The sequence below is a fragment of the Urocitellus parryii genome, chromosome 3, assembly GCF_045843805.1.
Source record: "Urocitellus parryii isolate mUroPar1 chromosome 3, mUroPar1.hap1, whole genome shotgun sequence".
Taxonomy (NCBI): domain Eukaryota; kingdom Metazoa; phylum Chordata; class Mammalia; order Rodentia; family Sciuridae; genus Urocitellus; species Urocitellus parryii.
The window spans coordinates 64,105,460-64,126,122 of record NC_135533.1 but is presented as its reverse complement, the minus strand read 5'-3'; the positions used below and the strand labels follow the sequence as shown (position 1 = coordinate 64,126,122).

Genomic DNA, 20,663 nt, shown 5'->3' with positions numbered 1-20,663 from the left:
GCAAAAACTTTAACTTGACAGTTTGTCAAGAAAGTAGACACACTTTTCTTCCACTCTCAGGATTCTGCTTAAATAGTTTTGGAGTCGTTGCTAGGAAACTGTATGTCTGAATACCACCTCAGTTGATTTGGTGCAGGTGGCTTTGGTTTACAGGCTGAAGAGCAAAGAGATGGAAATGTTTCAGACAGCAGATTAGAATATTCGGAGGAAAAGATGACAAACAGTTTGAGCTGTTGAATTCTATTTGCTCAATTGCATGGAGGAAATGTGATTTGTGTTAATAATAATGTTATTTTATTAATTCAAAATCAGGTTGATATTTATGCACAATTAGTTCTTAAATTCGACCTGTATTTGTAAAGTTCTATTCTGGTAGGTAGAAATGTATTTGGCCCATGCCAAGAGTTAGGAGATGATAGGCTATATCCAATAATGACTTCTGATTAATTGATTGTTAAAAGGAAATTACTAGGGCTGGGGATGTGGCTCAAGCGGTAGTGCGCTCGCCTGGCATGTGTGCGGCCTGGGTTCGATCCTCAGTGCCACATACCAATAAGAATGTTGTGTCCACCGAGAACTAGAAAATAAATATTGAGAATTCTCTCTCTCTCTCTCTCTCTCTCTCTCTCTCTCTCTCTCTCTCTCTCTCCCCTCTCTCTCTTTAAAAAAAGAAATTACTATAAAATGTAATATTATTTGAATAAATTCATGATAAAATTATAATTTTGAAGACACCAAACTTAAAAAAAATAATTTTTTTAACATACAGATTCCTCCCCATCTCTACCCCTCAAACATGGAGATTGCCCTGGGACATCTCTAGTGCATTTTTTTTCCTCTCTTTTTGTTTTATATTTTGATTTGCTTTCTCATTTATGGTGAGCATAGTGAATTGTTAGTATCTAGATATTCTTGCCTATTTTTACAACTCAAGTAGTCTGTTTGTACTCTTTTTAAAAAGTCACTGTTTCATTGGTTTAGAAAACAATGACCCACCTTCTTCTTATACCAAAAAAAAAAAAAAAAGCAACCAGACATTGCCAAATTTTCACCTGCATAATTACACTGAAACAGATACATTATAGTCAATCTGTTCATTTCTATTTTATTTGCAGATTCAAGAATGGCTTTGTTTAAATTGCCAAACCCAGAGAGCAATATCAGGACAGCTAGGAGACATGGGCAAAACACCAACTATACCAGCAGGATCCAAAGCCTCTCTGGTACCTGTCCCTGCAGAACCACCATCTCAGAAAACAGCAGTGCCTGCCCAAGTAAAAGTAAAAAAGAAGGAACCAGAAGTAAAAGCTGAAGCTGAAAAACTTATTCCAGAAAAAGTAAAAGAAATACCTTCAATTGATAAAATTCCGCCTAAGGGAACCACAGATCAAAAACAAGAAGAGAGTAAACTAAAGAAAGATGTTGTCTCAACCCTTCAAGAAAAAAAGCTACCTTCCAAAGAAGAAAAACCCCTCTCAGAAGAAAAAGTATTAATCTCAGAGGAAAAGCAGCCAACCTCTGAAGAGAATAAGTTACCCCCAGAAGCAAAATCATTGGTTGTAGAAGAGAAAGACAAACATGAGGTACTCAAAGCTGAAGGACAGACTGTTGAAGAAACACATGAAAGCAGAGTGTCTCCAGAGGCAGTCCAAGAAGAAAAGCAACCACAGGCCCAAATGGAAGATTTGCCACCTGGTACACAGAGTTTGCCCAAGGAAGAAGTTAAAATAACTGCAAAAATGAAAGAACAGCCACAAGCAGCAGGCATCACAAAATCTGATCAGGTGGAACCTGGGAAAGAAAAAACAGTAAGTTATATTTTTCTAACTTTGTTTAGTCTCCTGTGTTTATATACATATACCAATTATTTACAAAATGCACTAATTTTTACTAAATACACAAATTATTCAATGATAATTATAGACCTGAAGGCCTTTACGCAGTGCATTATATTTTCAGAGAAGTGTAATAATTTTTTGCTGAAATTTACTTTAACTTTAGATAGTTTAATCAAATTTACATAAAATATAATTATGATTTGTTTTTCTATCTCATGTCTATCAAATAACTTATCTAAATTATATAGAGTGATAAATTTCCTATAGTTTTAAGTTACTCCCTTTCTTCACAATAGACATGTCAATATTTCCTTTTAATGTAAAATTATGTGTCTTTATATGTTTCTATTCATTTAGTCACTTGGTTTTCAAAAGGCTACAAGTTTCTTCCCACTTGAAAGCCTTATAAGGTATGGTCATCCATAAAATGATTGCCAAAAGTACAAAAGAGTTGTGGCTAAAATCCAGAATAAAAACAATTATTCATAAAGTAGTTTATTTTAGTATTTAACCACAATTTTAACATTATGTATTGTTCAGTGTATGTAATATTGAGGATTTATTTATAATCCAAGTACAATCTGGAATAATATATATTCTTCAGCAGAAACTTTTAAGAGTACCTCACTTTAAGTAGTATTTGCACAAACAATTGTATCATTTTTAAAGTAGCTCTGATGTTTGTAGAGCTACAAAAGATCTTACATCATCTAATGGAATAATTTAATTCACAGTTAACAGCAGTGATATATAGAGAAATTATTTTATCAGTACTAAAGCCTCAAGTAGAAATTATAGTCTATTACAACCCTGATTTAATTTTTTTTAGTCTATAGTTTGAATACATGACTGCTAACCCTAACCCTTCTCTAATATATGATGCACTGCACATTAACTAAATGAATCCTGGTATTCTTGTGTTATATAAATAAGTCTTATCAGAGCCAAAAATAAAAGCAGATTTAGTAGATTCTCCATTATAATGACTAGCTCTAGCCATCACTTCCCAATGCTTTTATTAGCAAACTCTTTTGCAGAATTTAATGTTTTATACTGATTCCCACTTTGGTAAACTCTCCATAGTTTTCATGAGCTCTTGTTTTTTTTTTCATTTTTCTCTCTAAGAAGTCTGGTAAATTCTAAAATGATAAATTGACTATCTCTATGTTTTTTCCTTTGCCCATCCCAAAACAATTAAGTTTTTCTTTGGGTTCTGTCTTCTTTCTCCCAGGAGAGCCACATGAACACTTCTCACATTTACTCCCTTTCTTCACAACAGACATGTCAGTATTATTCATTCTCCTTCTGCCTCTGAGTGTTAGAACTTCATTTTCAAGTAACATGTAGATAGTTCCCTTCAAAACCTCACTATAAACTCAAATTCATTATGTCAGAGTCTTATTCACTTTTCTATAGAAGCATTTTCTCCTTCCAGCATTCTAATAATGGCACCATTACTCACTTACCACCTGCTTCCCAGTGCTAATCTGTTGAGTGATCTGAGTTCTCCTTACCTTCCCTTTGTTCTGTACATGGAAGTTATTACACTCCCCTTCTAATCCTAAGGACACTATCCTACTTACTGCTTTTGTTGGCCTTTGTCAATGACTTGGGTAATCTGATTACTGATCACCATGACTCCTCTTTCTCACTTCTCTAGTATGTAGTTTTCAAATAAGTTGTTTTCAGGGTTAACAATTTAAGTACATCACTCAACTATTCCCAATGATTCTATGTTGAATTTTAAGCATACCTTAAGAAATACTTGAGATATTTTAAAGTACACTAATTTTGCTTCCATTCTACACATTTAGCATTTTCTCTTTATTATTATCAATGCAACCTCAAAATGCATGTACAAGTTGAGTAGCTATAATCCAAAATTCCAAAATCTAAAATGTTCCAAAATATGTGAGTTCAGACTCAGTGATGCTACAAATAGAAAATTTCACATCTGATCTCATGTGTGGGTCTTAGTCAAAATGGAAAGACATTAAATATATTGTGAAAAATCACCTTTGGGCAATGCACATAAGTGTATATGAAACATAAGTGTATTTTATGTTTAGTCTTAGGTACTACACCAAGGTATTTCATTGTGTATATGCAGATATTCCAAAATCCAAAAAAAATCTGAAGTCCAAAATACTACTTGACTCCAGCATTTTGTGTAATAGATATTCAACCTGTATTAATTTATTCATAAATTGAATATCTGCACTATTTTACTACTATGTTGTAAAGCATTCACAATGAATAGAAAATAAGTCAGTGAAATAAACTAAAATCATCATTATCATATTTATTTAAATATATGTATGTTTTCACATTAAAATGTTATTAAAATAATATATATTTTAAAAACTTTGAATACATATTAATATTTTTTTAAAATCCTGGTCTAAAGTTTTATGTTAGAATTATTTGAAATCCAACTTCACAGTTAAATTATAGTATAAACTATTTTGACTGTACATAGCAGAAAATAGATAATTTTCACAAAAATATTCCATAAATGGAAGAAGTAACCCCAATTTTTTAAACACCAAATCTTTCTACCTGATTCCCATGTATAGCTTTGGACAGCAGTTCCGGAAACAGTTGTGAAAAATCCACATATAAATGTTATTCTTCACTGGTTCTCATCATTGTTAACTAACAGAAAGTGTGTTTTTAAAAAAATTTTATTTTTAACAAATGGATTTCAAAACTACTGTAGAGTTCTTCATTTTGGAGATTTTTAAGTTGATTAAAATATTATGTTTTAAAATTTATTGAATAAGTAGATATGACAGCTTTTAAAAGTGGAATGTCATTTTATGTAGCATAATAACATGACAATTTCAAAATATTTATCTTCAAAGAGCTGTTTCTACATCACAGTTTTCTCATAGAGATAGATAATATTTGCATAATATACCTAAATATGTAACAGGCAGCATTTTCTGGTAACCAATATTTATTTTCTTCCTACATAGCTAATAAGTAGCACATTGCCAATAACCATTTGTCATCACCAAAAAGTTGGACAACTATGGAATTCTTCTCTTTTTATTTGAATTAATTAAATCTTCATATTCTGCTACTTTTAAATTAATTTAATGAATTTAAATAAGTAATTTAATTAAATTAGTAATTAAATTAGTAATTTAGTGAAGTTCTATGAGTGAAATATTTTCATAGTTATTTTCCATCTCAGCACAAAGTTTTAAAATACCTTCAAAACACAAAGAAAGATCTCCTTGGTATAAAATGTACTACTTTAGTAACATTCCAAGGTACTATACAATCCTGGCTTATTTATAACAGATACAGTAAATGAATTTCACATATGCTGCTATTTACGTAACCTTTGCAACTCTTATTGTTTAAAAAAGAATAATTCAAATAAGTGAAGCCACTCTTCAATATTTAATTTGCAAAGTTTTGATATTAAAATATGTTTAATATATATACATAAATGTGAAATTCACTGTGATATGTTCATGTATGTACAAAGAATAGTTTGATCAGTTTCATTCTACTGTTTCTCCCTTTTCCCATCCCTCTTCCCGCCCCTTCAGTCCCTTGGCTCTACTCCACTGATTTCTAATTTCATGGGATTCCTTAACCCCTTTTTTTTTTCCCCTAGAAAATAATTTGGTCTAGCTTTTGCATATGAGAGAAAATATTGAACACTTGAATTTCTGCTTCTGAATTATTTTCTGTAGGGTGATGTTTTGCAGTTCCATACCATTAACCAGCAAATGCCAATATTTCTTCATTTTTTATTGCTGAGTGAAACTCCATTGTATGTATATATAAACTCGCACAATGGAGTTTATATATACACACACACATATTTATATGTATACATATATAAAACTTTCTTTATCCATTCATCCATTCACAAGCATTTGGGCTGGCTCTGTAACTTAATTGTTGTGAATTGTGGTGCTAGAAATATTGATGTGGCTGTATCACTATAGTATGCTGATTTTAGGTCTGGATATATATAAAGGAGTAGGATATCTAGGTCATATGGTGGCTCCATTCCTAGTTTGTTTTTTTTTTTTTTTTTTTTTTTGGAGAATCTCTATACTGTTTTTCACTAATTAAAAAAGGAAAAAAACTATAAATAAAATCCCAGTATAATAGAGGAAAGTGAAATGGGGAAAAAGGACATAAAGGAAAGGGGAAATACTGGGGAATAAATTGGAGCAAATTAAATTCCATGTTTGCCTAATAATGTCAAAATGATCCCCGATATTATGTTAACTATAATGCACTGATACAAAATCCAAAAATATATGTGCACCTTAATTAAACAAATCACTTAATATTGAGGTTGTTTTCATTGGTACATTTTTCTCAGGTGCTTAAAATAGACTCTTAAGTATTTTGTAATTTAGGGTAAGGTTTGTTATTTACAACAATTGAAGTAGATATAGATTTCAAATAGTACTCCTGAAAACTATTTAGCTAACTTCATATCAGATCTAATTTATCACTGTTTTTACCATGTTGTTTTACAAGCCAATTGAAAGCTTATAATAGTATGAAAAGTGTTAGCTTCCTCAGTAACATGTGTTTCTTACATTATTAGTTTATTCAATACGTGATTCTTTTGCAGGGCTGTTTTGCCTACCACTTACTCATGATAGTTTAGTTGAAACAAGGTATTATAAGCCACAACTCTGTTTAAACCGTATATTGTAATATAATATTATATTAAAGGAAGCAGTTAATATAAAGTTTGAACAAAGGAAGTGATTGCCTTACTGTAACTTCTCCTCATAGCAGAACTTCCAGTTTTCTGCCAGAATTTCCATAGATCATGTGACCAACTGACAAGAAGTGAAAGAATACTGGTATCAATCTATTTAAAATATTAATAAAACTTACTTTCTACATTGTCTTTAAAACATAGAGTAAGGATCCTAATGATTTCTTCTCATTTCCCACTGGGTGATTTTACATAGCTGGCAGGATGTCTGCACCCTGTGGTGAGATTCCTGTTTAAGTGGCTTGATTTTCTCAATGCTCTGGATTCTGGCTCCAATATAGCTTTCAAGCAACCCTCAGCATTCTGCATAAGTGAGAAATCAAACACCAAACAAATGCGCCTCTGCAATTCCTGAACATAGACTGCTTTCTCCCGTCTGAGCCTGCAGTTGGTTTCTTTCTATGTACCATGTAACACCTTCATTTCAACCCTATCAGAAAATCCCACCTGGGCCTCTAGGCCACTTTGGTGGCAACTATTTCATGAATCTTTTCTTCTTTTCCCAGTTTCAGTCCCTCCTCCTGCTGCTGAACTCCCTATATTGATTAGTTTCTTAGTTAGTTTTTGTCTAAAATCAAAACAGTAATATAGTAATTTACCTCTTACTATATTCTAGGCTTTGTGTTAAGTCCTTTCTCTTTCAGTTAATCTACACAACTGTTGATAAGGCACATATTATGATAGTTGTATTAAAGATGAGAAAACTGGATTTCTATGCCCTAAATCACATAGCTGGAAGGCAGCAGACCTGGAATTATAGTCTACATGTGATTATAAAGGTTGTGCTCACAGCCACTGCACAAAATGTCTTTCTTCTGTGACAATTTTAGTATCCTGCCATTTCATTATTAAATTATGTCTCTTTTAGCAATTCCCACTGCAGTACTACTTTGTGTAGTTTTTACGTTTTGTATTTGTTGATTGATTTGTTACTAATGTCATTCACGTTATTATTATATGTTGTTTATATTTCTGTGTTGTTACATCATTTTGTTTCTTCATTCAAGCTTTTAAAATGTGTTTGTCAGGTAAAATATAAATTAACCCTGAAATACAATAATGAATTTGAAAAGTATACCTTTTTACCTTTTTTAAAAAGTAATGTTGCTACAAAAAAAAAAATCTGTCTTTTGACCTATATACTTAAACAGAATACTATTGAAGTCTATATTTGATATGTTACACTGGAACAAGACAGCCCTCTTGATCAAAAGTGAATTGTGAACAGGCTTTAGCATGTACTTTCTGTTTAAAATAACTGAGGGTTAGTATTCAAGTTACGTACAGCTATTGTATAGTCATATTTCATGGGGGTGAAAATTAATCACATTTTCTGTAGTGACAAAAAATCCTATATCACAGTGCTTAAGTGGAATTATTCCATCCTTTGCTCAGACCCTGTAAGTTTTCTAGATATAATATAGTTTGGAGTGTTTCAAGCACTCAGACCAGGAATACATGTTTACATAAACTTTGTATAATACTTAAAGATCATTTGTTGCTTATTTAATGTTGCCCAATAAAACTAAATGACTTTGGGAAAATTAACCAAACACTTATTGTGGCCTTTTCTTTGCATACATTTGTAAATAATCTAGAATTCAGTTCCTATTCCCAACAATATTCTATATGCCTTCAATGGGGAAAGCTAAAAGCTTCAACAGTTATGGACAGGGCACAGCCAGATTTGATACTGAATGTGTTTTGGCACATTCTTCAGTAGTAGTAAATGCTTGAAGATATGCTACTATCAGAAGAGTTTCAAATGAGGCTTAATTTATCACTACTTTCTTCTCAGTGGTCTCTCATTCAATCAATGGTGGTGGCATGTTGGAAGGAAAATCTTTACTTTCTGTTTTTAGTTATTAAACTTAAAAAGATGAACCCTAGCCTTTAGAATTTTCAAGTAATTGTTTTATATTCACAGAATAGAAAGACTTAAGTAGTCATAATTCTGTATATGGGAAAAATGCAATGTATAGTAAAAATAAAAGTGATTGTAATAGAATTTAATGCTAAATACATAAAAAATACATAGAAAATGTTTAAAAAATACATAGAAAATGTTTTTCTCAGGGGAAATGAAAAATGATGTTGCTATTTTTAAAAGTATGTTTAAATTATACCTATTCTCACTGCCTGAATCGAAGATGACAAAAATTTTATGCAAAAGGAACATATGAATTATATGAATTTATAAGGCACAGATTATTCTAAATTGTATTACATGTAAAATGTGAAACACTTAATAAAAGTGCCAATTTCCTGAATATTAAAATGAGGAAAATGGATATTTGTTTTAAATCAGTGATATTCATACACACATATATATGTATAAATGTATTGCATTTTAAATGTATAACTTATCAAAAACAATTCAAATAAATTCCTGTCATTAAATATTATGTTACTAAATAACTTCATATTCTTTAAAATAAGTACACCCTCACATACTTTTGAAGCAACTGAGAAGAAAATTCCCAATCTTTTAGTCCTATGGAGTTTAGGAGAAAATGAGCTGAATTATGCCGCCTTCAAATCCTTTGATCATATTCTTCTAGTTTATAGAACTTCAGACGCTTGTTTGAAGGTGGGTAATTAGAGAAAACAGCTCCATCTTACACATCATGTTTTGCATTCTTCTCTGTTTCATCTACTATTTTGCACTGAATTTAATTTCCCCCATTAGACGATGTTATTAATGAAGTAGTGTTAAGCAATATAGACGAGTTAAAAGCAATATAGACTGCATGGGTGCAGATTGCACTCTTGTTCTAACCTAGAACTCTCACAAAACCAAGTAAGTAGTACCGGAAGAACGAAATGGATGGACAATGGATAATTGCTTTAGTATGCCAATCTCTGTGTATAAACAACTTTTTAAAAATGATTGTTTACAGTTGTAAAGATGAATGTGTAGGTGCCTTAAATCCAAGAGGCAACAGACCTGGCTAGTGTCTGCTGATGACTCACAAGCTAACAGTTTAATGAAGTAGAAGGACACTCTATTAGGAGATTTCATACCTAAAGCTAGTTAGTGTGAAGAAAATTGACACTATTAATTTTTTGACATGTTCTGGTATAAAAAGTAAATGACCTATTTTCATTCTGAATATTTCAGCCTATCACCTTTTGGTCAACTAATTTGACTTCCTTATTAACCACTTCTAACATTTTGTCTTAGACCCAGAAACCTGTAGAGCAAAAATTTTACAGACTTGTCACCTTATAATGTGAAATAGGAAGATATAATTAAGTAAATAAAAAAATAATCATAGCATTACCACCTCAGGCAAATATGAATTGGATCTTGTGAAGAGTATATAGAGGAAAGAGACCAGGACCAGGAGGATAAATGGATAGAACACAGTACTGAGAAAGAAGGAAAGAATGGACATATAAAAAGTGACCTAAGGGGCTGGTAGAGCGGGTATTTTGAAATTCATGTCAGTTTTATCTAATATCTGTGATTTCCTTTGTTATCTATGTATATCTGGTCCAAATCTTATTTTTGTTAAATGTTTGTGGATGTTTTAGTCAGCTTTTTCATTGGTGTGATTAAAAGACCTGACAAAAACAATTTTAGAGGAGGAGAAGTTTATTAGGAGCTCACAGTTTCAGAGGTCTCAGTCCATAGACAGCTGGCTCCATGGGGCTTGAGGTGAGGCAGAACAATACCAAGGCAGAGTGTGGTGGAAGAAATCAGATCATAAGATGATCAGGAGGCAAAGAGAAAGTCTCCATTTGTCAGATACAAAATATATACCTCAAAGGCACACCCAGTTACCTACCTCCTACAGCCCCACTCTACTTATTTTTAGTTACCACTCAGTTAATCCCATAAGGGGATTAATGATTAATTCAGGATAGGGTTAAGGCTCTCAAAACCCAATCATTTCTCCTCAAAACCTTCTACATTGTCTCATACATGAACTTTTAGGGGACATATCACATTCAAACCATAACAGTAGAGTCTCAGAACCTATGGGATAAAACTATAATTTCTCTTCTATTATTCTGAATGAATTGTCATAAATAATAGTTCCTTTCATTCAACACAATGTGTATATTGACTTGTTATGTTTTGCAATATATGTAGATATAAAATTAAGAATATAAATGAACCATCAAAATTTGATTATGGAAGATCATATTCTTGTCATGTTTTCCTCCAAGAGCTTAGGTACCCTACTTCTAGAGTAATGTTATTTACTGAATCAGTGAAAGATCAATGACACTAACTAAAGCAGTCTAGAAAGCATATTGGAGTTTAAAAAATTGTGCTATGACATTTTGTGAAATGTGATGAGATAGGAATGTCCCTGAACTATGACCATATAGAAACCTTTTGTTAGAAGGTTGCTCACTTTTGCTTGCTTCTTCAATGTGTGACTCCTAAAATAAAGGAATTAAAGTGAGTTGGGTGCTCAATAGCACTGCTATAATAGTCTCACTGCTCCAGATAAGCATTTTATGCTTAGAAAGACATTGGAGATGATCCAGGAAGAGTTAAAATTGCTTTCTGCACTAATGTTATTAAGAATATGTTAGACTATATTTATGAATTGAATCATTTTACAAATTCTGCAAAACCCTTTACCCTATAATTTGCTCAGGATATGTTGTTAACCATATACAATAAAGGTATATATTGATGAAACTGAATGTAAAACAAGTATTAAGCCAGCAGTATTTATATTTGATAACTCTATAGCTAGAAGGTGAAGGAGAAGGAAATAGAGGGAGGTGGAATAGAGAGGCAAGTGGGAGAGAAAGAAAAGGTGTTTCATATGTCTGTTAGTACATCCTGATGTGTGTTCTTTTGAGCTATGGACATATAAGAAGAGCCTGCACCCACAAACCTACTAAGAGTGTCTGGATAGTTCACAATGCAGACATAGTGAAATGGAGATGCCTCCTATGCCAGCATGAGATGTAATATGTTCTCATGCAGCTCTTCCTCTATTGTGACACCCTCTAAGCATGGAAACTATCTAGATCAGTTCATGGGTATTTTTAATTAGCAAAAGCTTTATGCAAAATGTCTGCATGCTTAACATTTTCATTCATTTTATTAACATTTTGTTGAACTAAGGCTGTTGGTGTGGCATTATCACAGCACAGGAAAGCAGCAAGGTCCAGGCTAAGTTGTATACTGTGTCCTGGGTCCCTGGGAAACCCAAATTTCCACTCACAAATTATTGTACTGGTTGAAGGTATCTTTCTTCAGGATAAAACACCAAGTAATTTCAAAATCAGTGACATAAGCAGTATATAAACATTGAAATGGGATACTGGAGATAAAATAACAAATTAAATATTTCTCTTTAGCTGAACTGATGAGTACAATAAGTATTGCATGATTTTTTTAAAGTTTGCAATTTCTAAACATTCATTACAAATGATATAGAGTAATAATATTAGCAATACCAAGTATATATAATTTTTTATACCTTTCCTTTGTAGTAGGAGACACATGTAGTATTATCATGTGATTTGCTTATTTTGTTAAGTAAATTTTTTTATCACAAGTATAACTTGCATTCAAGTCTATTCTTTGTTCTCCTTTTCTGGACCTCATAATCCAGAGTTTAATTATTGTCAGTAGCAAAGTAATCATTAAAATTTTTCTTCACAATTTGAATTATATCACAAAGTAAATATACTGAAAGTAAATTTGAAGGTGAACCTGAAATGTAAAAGGCTAGAGTACTAATGAAAGAATAAAAGATAATTATGAATTGGCATATAAATTAAACTTAGTAAAAATAAAACTAAACCTTGATCAATATGTATCAGTTATTTTCATTTTTTATTCTCATTTTAACTTCTTTTTTTTTAATAGTGGCTTGCAGTTAGGTAGTTGAAAAGAATTTCCACAATTATTTCTCAGTTTTTAATGGCTATTTGGGAGTGATGGAGAGGCCATGTGTTAAATTTAACCATGTTAAGTTTTCCTGTATCTTTTCCTTTCTGTTAGGAAAAGGAAGAGGACAAATCAGACACCTCAAGTTCTCAGCAGCCTAAAAGCCCACAAGGCCTGAGTGACACGGGATATTCTTCTGATGGAATATCAGGTTCACTTGGTGAAATTCCAAGTCTTATTCCAAGTGATGAAAAGGATTTGCTTAAGGGACTCAAAAAGGATTCTTTTTCACAAGAAAGCAGCCCTTCCAGCCCCTCAGACTTAGCTAAGTTAGAAAGTACAGTCCTGTCTATTCTGGAAGCTCAGGCAAGTGCACTTGATGAAAAGTCAGAAAAGAAAGCACAACCCCAGGAGGTTTCTTCTGAGCAGCCTGTGGACCAGCTGAAAATGCAGATTTCTTCAGAAACACTGGAAGTTACTGTTCCAGAAGAGGAGCTCAAGGAGACTCAAGAAGAAAAGAAGGAGATTTCCAAAAAGGATGGCCAACAAGCCATTCCTTCTAGTAAGGACCCTAAAGAAAAGTCTGAGTTTTTCGATGATGTAGCTTCTAGAAGACAGCCCTATGATTCAATTGATGACAGCAGTGAAAGTGAAAACTCACCTGTCCCACAAAGAAAACGGAGAACTAGTGTGGGTTCATCGAGCAGTGAAGAGTACAAACAGGAAGACAGTCAAGGGTCCGGGGAAGATGAGGACTTCATTCGAAAGCAAATCATAGAAATGAGCGCTGATGAAGATGCTTCTGCTTCAGAAGATGACGAGTTCATCCGGAACCAGCTCAAAGAGCTGAGCAGTATCACCGAGAGCCACAAGAAGGAGGAAACGAAGGGGAAGGGGAAAGCTACCGCAGGGAAACACAGACGACTGACTCGAAAAAGTAGTGCAAGCTTCGATGATGATGCAGGGAGGCGTCATTCGTGGCACGATGAGGATGATGAGACATTTGACGAAAGTCCAGAGCTGAAATACAGAGAAACTAAAAGTCAGGAAAGTGAAGAACTTGTAGTTGCTGGAGGAGGCGGGCTCCGTCGATTTAAAACAATTGAACTGAACAGCACCATAGCAGATAAATATTCAGCAGAGCCATCGCAGAAAAAAGCAACTTTGTATTTTGACGAAGAGCCAGAATTGGAAATGGAAAGCTTGACAGATTCACCAGAAGACAGGTCCAGGGGAGAAGGGTCTTCTAGTCTTCATGCTTCCAGCTTCACTCCTGGTACATCTCCTACATCCGTGTCCTCACTTGATGAGGACAGTGACAGTAGCCCAAGTCACAAAAAAGGAGAAAGCAAACAGCAACGCAAAGCCCGGCACAGATCACATGGCCCTCTTTTACCTACCATAGAAGATTCTTCAGAAGAAGAAGAATTGAGAGAGGAAGAAGAATTATTAAAAGAGCAAGAAAAACAGCGGGAATTAGAACAACAACAAAGAAAGAGTTCTAGTAAGAAATCAAAGAAAGACAAAGATGAACTTCGAGCTCAGAGGAGGAGGGAAAGACCAAAGACTCCACCCAGTAATCTCTCTCCCATAGAAGATGCTTCTCCAACCGAAGAATTACGCCAAGCAGCAGAAATGGAGGAGCTCCATAGATCTTCATGTTCTGAATACTCACCTAGCATAGAATCAGACCCAGAAGGTTTTGAAATAAGCCCAGAAAAAATAATAGAAGTACAAAAAGTTTATAAATTGCCCACAGCTGTGTCTTTATACTCTCCAACAGATGAGCAATCTATTATGCAGAAAGAAGGTGGTCAAAAGGCATTAAAAAGTGCTGAGGAGATGTATGAAGAAATGATGCATAAAACCCACAAATATAAAGCTTTTCCAGCTGCAAATGAACGAGATGAAGTGTTTGAAAAAGAGCCTTTGTATGGTGGGATGCTAATAGAGGATTACATTTATGAATCTTTAGTAGAGGACACATACAATGGGTCAGTAGATGGCAGTCTGCTAACAAGGCCAGAAGAAGAAAATGGATTCATGCAGCAGAGAGGAAGAGAGCAAAAAATTAGAATCTCAGAACAGATTTATGAAGATCCCATGCAGAAAATTACAGATCTCCAGAAAGAGTTTTATGAACTGGAAAGTTTGCATTCTCTTGTGCCTCAAGAAGACATTGTTTCAAGCTCTTACATCATTCCAGAAAGCCATGAGATAGTGGATCTGGGTGCTATGGTCACTTCTACCAGTGAAGAAAAAAAATTATTAGATGCTGATGCTGCCTATGAAGAACTCATGAAGCGGCAACAGATGCAGTTAACACCTGGATCCAGCCCCACCCAGCCCCCACTAGGGGATGACATGACAGAGTCCACCATGGACTTTGACAGGGTGCCAGATGCATCTTTGACATCAAGTGTTCTCTCAGGAGCATCACTTACAGATTCAACCAGCAGTGCAACACTCTCTATTCCAGATGTTAAAATAACCCAACACTTTTCAACAGAAGAAATTGAGGATGAATATGTAACTGATTATACAAGAGAAATTCAAGAAATAATTGCCCATGAATCACTGATTTTGACCTACTCTGAGCCTTCAGAAAGTGCAACATCTGTCCCACCCTCTGATACACCTTCTCTCACATCATCTGTTTCTTCAGTTTGTACCACAGATAGCTCCTCACCTATTGCTACCTTGGACAGTATAACCACAGTTTATGCAGAGCCAGTGGACATCATAACTAAATTTGAGGATGCTGAGGAAATTTCTTCATCGACCTATTTTCCAGGCAGCATTATAGACTATCCAGAAGAAATAAGTGTATCTTTAGATAGAACCACCACACCAGGAGGTAGAGCTAGTGCTGATCACGTTGTTATTCCCTTATCTGATGAAGTACCTTCTATCATAGAATCTGTAGGAACTAAATCTAAGGAGCCAACTGCTGACACTATTTCCACTGACTTATCTATGTCTGAAAAAGAGCCAGTGAAAAAAGCCAAGAAGGAAACTGAGAATGGAATGATTCTGGAAGTTTTGGAAGCTTATGAAGATAAAACAAAAGAGTCTGAGGCTGAACTAACAAAAATTAGCTTATCTGAACCTATGTTTGACCAACTACCTTCCTCTACAACAGCCCTTCCAATGAAGGAGCAGCTTTCGTCTACCTACTTTTTACCCAGAGATGTCTTTGGTCAGGAAAAACCTCCATCGCAGTTACCATCTGGCAGTCCTTCTGCTGCTTCTCTTCCAACTAAATCTCGTCCATTCCTCCGAAGTTCTTCTTTGGACATATCAGCACAACCTCCTCCTCCTCCTCCTCCCCCACCTCCTCCTCCTCCCCCTCCTCCTCCTCCCCCTCCTCCTCCACCTCTCCCCCCACCAACCTCACCTAAACCAACTATTCATCCTAAAAAAAAGCTCACAGTTGCAGCTCCAGTGACTCCAGTTACTCCTGCTACACCTCTGGCTGATGCTATTACTACTATAGGGGCACCAGTTGTTCAGAGGGGTGATGAGTTACCTGTAACAAAAATATGTACCACTGCCCCTCCTCCTGTCCCTCCTAAGCCTTCTTCAATTCCATCTGGACTTGTATTTACACATAGGCCTGAGCCAAGCAAACCTCCAATTGCCCCCAAACCAGCAGTTCCTCAGCAACCAGTAACTGCACAAAAACCAACAGATACATACCCCAAACCAACAGGTCTATCTTTAACTTCAAGTATGACCTTAAATTTAGTGACCTCAGCAGATTATAAATTGCCTTCCCCTACCTCCCCACTTTCCCCACACTCTAACAAATCTTCACCAAGATATTCCAAATCCCTCATGGAAACCTATGTGGTTATTACACTGCCATCTGAACCTGGAACTCCAACAGATTCTTCAGCTAGTCAAGCAATTACCAGTTGGCCCCTGGGATCACCCCCAAAAGATCTGGTTTCCATTGAACCAGTGTTTTCTGTAGTTCCTCCTATAACATCTACAGAAATTCCAAGTTCTCAGCAAATGCTATACATTTCAGGAGCTTTGGAGACATTTTCTGCTGCCCCTGTTGTAACACCATCTTCATTTCAAGCAGCTCCAACTTCAGTTACACAGTTTCACACAACTGAGGTCTCCAAGGCTGAGGTTTCAGTTGCTAGAAGTATAGCCCCTAGTGTTGATCCCAGCAGTGTTTCTATATCAATTCCTCCAGAGCCTCTTGCTCTAGATAGCCTACATTCAGAGAAGCATCAGTACAAGGAAAACGGAAAGTTGCAACTTGTTGGTGATGTCATTGATTTGCGTACAGTACCAAAAGTAGAAGTTAAAGCAACTGAAAAATGTATGGACCTTTCCGCTTCTGCAATGGATGTGAGGAGACAGACCACAGCAAATGAAGTTTATGGGAGACAAATTAGTGCTGTCCAACCTTCTATTATAAACCTCAGTGCAACTTCATCAGTTGTGACACCAGTATCCCTGGACACTGAGACAGTGACTATTGCTGCATGCACAGCTACTACAAGTTATACTACAGTCACAGAAAGCCTAATGAGTATAGAACATACAATGACAGCACCACTCCAGCTTACTAAAACAAAGCATGCTGAGTCCCCATACAGGATGCCAATTAGCCAGGCCTTTGCTGCAGTTAGAGAGGAAGCTCCAATCAACTTATCTCTAAGTACTTCAGCACATGCAGTAACATCGGCCATTACAAAACCTGTCACCGTGCCTCCTGTTGGTGTCACAAATGGATGGACTGATAGTATTACATCTCAGGGGATCACTGATGGGGAAGTGGTGGATCTCAGTACAACAAAGTCTCATAGAACTGTTGTAACAATGGACGAATCTACTTCAGGTGTAGTGACCAAAATAATAGAAGATGATGAAAAACCTGTGGATTTGACTGCAGGAAGAAGAGCAGTGTGCTGTGACATGGTTTATAAGTTACCTTTTGGAAGGAGCTGTACAGCACAGCAGCCTGCAACTACTCTGCCTGAGGATCGCTTTGGTTATAGAGATGACCACTATCAATACGATCGTTCAGGGCCATATGGTTACAAAGGGATTGGTGGAATGAAACCTTCTATGTCTGACACTAACTTAGCAGATGCTGGACATTTCTTCTATAAAAGTAAGAATGCTTTTGATTATTCTGGAGGAACTGATGCAGCAGTAGATCTAACTTCAGGGAGAATTACTACAGGTCAGTATGATATGGCAACAGACCTTTCCTTGAAATATCATTATGGTGTTCCTCATCTCATTTCAGGATGAAAATGCGGTCCCCATTCCAATTTTGTTACTTTTCCTCTTTCTTTGGATGTTTTGGCAACATATTTTTTGAGTACATGTGCGCTTTTGTTTCTTCAGTTTTTAATTTGTTCTTCCCAGAGTTACCTGCATGTGCCTGCATGTTCAACATTGCTTTTATTCCGCACATAATTAGGTTAACCTATGGATTTGCATGTGGTCCCATTCATTATATTCATCAAGATGAGATACCCAAAAAGCATCATTCGTTCTGAGAACTGGACTATAACTCTACCCTGTATTTCAGGTGAGGTAATGGATTATTCAAGCAAGACTACAGGTCCATATCCAGAAACAAGACAAGTCATTTCAGGAGTTGGAATTAGTACTCCACAGTATTCCACAGCAAGAATGACTCCACCTCCAGGACCCCAGTATGGTGTGGGCAGTGTTTTGAGATCATCTAATGGTGTTGTCTATTCTTCAGTAGCAACTCCGATCCCCTCCACATTTGCCATTACCACACAACCTGGCTCTATTTTCAGCACCACTGTGAGGGATTTGTCTGGTGTTCATACAACTGATTCAGTGACTTCATTATCTGCCCTGCACCAGAGCCAGCCTATGGCTAGATCATATTTCATAACAACAGGTGCCTCCGAAACAGACATTGCAGTGACTGGTATTGATATCAATGCCAGCTTGCAAACTATTACTATGGAAACTCTCACTGCTGAGACAATAGACTCTGTTCCTACTTTAACCACAGCATCTGAAATATTTTCTGAAATGGTGGGAGATGAAAGCACTCTTTTAATTGTCCCTGAAGAAGACAAACAGCAGCAGCAACTTGACTTAGAGCGTGAGCTCCTAGAACTGGAGAAAATTAAGCAACAGCGTTTTGCTGAGGAACTAGAGTGGGAGAGACAGGAAATTCAAAGGTTCCGAGAACAAGAAAAGATCATGGTTCAAAAAAAGCTGGAGGAGCTGCAGTCTATGAAGCAGCACCTTCTCTATCAGCAAGAAGAAGAGCGGCAGGCCCAGTTCATGATGAGGCAGGAGACACTAGCCCAGCAGCAATTACAGCTTGAGCAGATCCAGCAGCTGCAACAGCAGCTTCACCAGCAGCTAGAGGAGCAGAAGATTCGCCAGATCTACCAGTATAATTATGACCCTTCTGGAACTGCTTCCCCACAAACTACTACAGAGCAGGCAATTTTGGAAGGTCAGTATGCTGCCCCAGAAGGTGGTCAGTTTTGGGCAACTGAAGATGCAACCACCACAGCTTCCACTGTAGTGGCCATTGAGATACCACAGAGTCAAGGATGGTACACGGTCCAGTCTGATGGTGTCACACAGTACATTGCCCCACCTGGCATCCTGAGCACTGTCTCAGAAATACCACTAACAGATGTTGTTGTAAAAGAGGAAAAACCACCCAAAAAGAGAAGTTCTGGAGCGAAAGTCCGGGGACAGTATGATGAGATGGGAGAAAGTATGGCAGACGATCCCCGAAGTTTTAAAAAAATAGTGGACAGTGGTGTACAAACGGACGATGAAGATGCTGCTGATCGGAGCTGTGCAAGCAGGAGGAGGAGAACTAGGAAAAGCGTTGATACCAGTGTCCAAACTGATGATGAAGATCAGGACGAGTGGGACATGCCTGCTCGATCAAGGAGAAAGGCTCGTGCGGGGAAATATGGTGACAGCACAGGAGAGGCTGACAAGACCAAACCCCCTTCTAAAGTCTCCAGCATAGCGGTCCAGACAGTAGCAGAGATATCTGTGCAAACTGAACCAGTTGGAACCATAAGAACACCTTCCGTACGAGCTCGAGTGGACGCCAAGGTAGAAATAATTAAACACATTTCAGCACCTGAAAAGACTTACAAAGGGGGCAGTTTAGGATGTCAAACAGAAGCAGATTCAGACACACAAAGTCCTCAATATCTGAGTGCCACATCTCCACCCAAAGACAAGAAACGCCCAACACCTTTAGAGATTGGTTATTCATCTCACCTTCGGGCAGATTCCACACTCCAGCTGGCTCCTTCCCCTCCCAAATCTCCAAAAGTCCTTTATTCACCCATCTCACCACTTTCATCAGGCAAAGCCTTAGAATCAGCCTTTGTACCTTATGAAAAACCCCTCCCTGATGATATAAGTCCACAGAAAGTACTGCATCCAGATATGGCTAAAGTTCCCCCAGCAAGTCCTAAGACAGCAAAGATGATGCAGCGTTCTATGTCTGACCCCAAGCCTCTGAGTCCAACAGCAGACGAAAGTTCCAGGGCTCCTTTTCAGTATACCGAGGGCTTCACGGTAAGCGTGATTCTTTTCAGTTAGAAGACAATGGATGAGTTGCTATTAATCATGTGTTTGCAGACCTTAGAAGGTAAATAAAAGCTTGTGGTAATCTAGAAATCTAATACTAAATGTCAGGGAAGACTATTGCATTGGAAATTTGAGGAAAAAACAGAAAAGCATATGTTTAAAAACCAAGGGAAGAAAACATTCTGTGAGGCAAAATGAGAAGGTTTTTTGTTTTTGTTTTTGTATGGAATGATGTGTGTGTGTGTGTGGGGGGGCTGATTGTTTCTTTTTTGGTACCAAGGATTGAACCAGGGACACTTAACCACTGATCCACATCCTCAGTCCTTTTTAATATTTTTACTTAAGATACAGGGTCTTTCTGAGTTGCTTAGGACCTCACTAAGTTGCTGAAGCTGGCTTTGAACTTAAGATCCTCCTGCCTCAGCCTCCCAAGCTGTGCCATTTTTCCCAGAAAGAAGGGTATTATTTTATGATTTATTGAGATTGAATATTTTGTTTTAATATCAAAATATCCCAAATATCAATTGTAAATTGATTTCAGTGGATATTCTTTTCTAAACATTATGGAATAAACGTTGACTATAAACAGATTTGAGAAAGAATTTTC

At 36.3% G+C, this 20,663-nt stretch overlaps 1 protein-coding gene across 1 annotated transcript in view; it reads left to right on the top strand.

Annotated features, from left to right (window-relative positions):
* Positions 1 to 20,068, top strand: part of LOC144253709 (protein piccolo-like) — a 215,642-nt gene extending 195,574 nt beyond the window's left edge. Inside the window, exons 4-6 of the mRNA XM_077796433.1 lie at positions 1,116 to 1,808; positions 12,584 to 17,675; positions 18,030 to 20,068. Coding sequence (XP_077652559.1) covers positions 1,116 to 1,808; positions 12,584 to 17,675; positions 18,030 to 20,068 — 7,824 coding nt within the window. The remainder of the gene's footprint in view (positions 1 to 1,115; positions 1,809 to 12,583; positions 17,676 to 18,029) is intronic.
* The last annotated feature ends 595 nt before the right edge of the window (positions 20,069 to 20,663 follow it).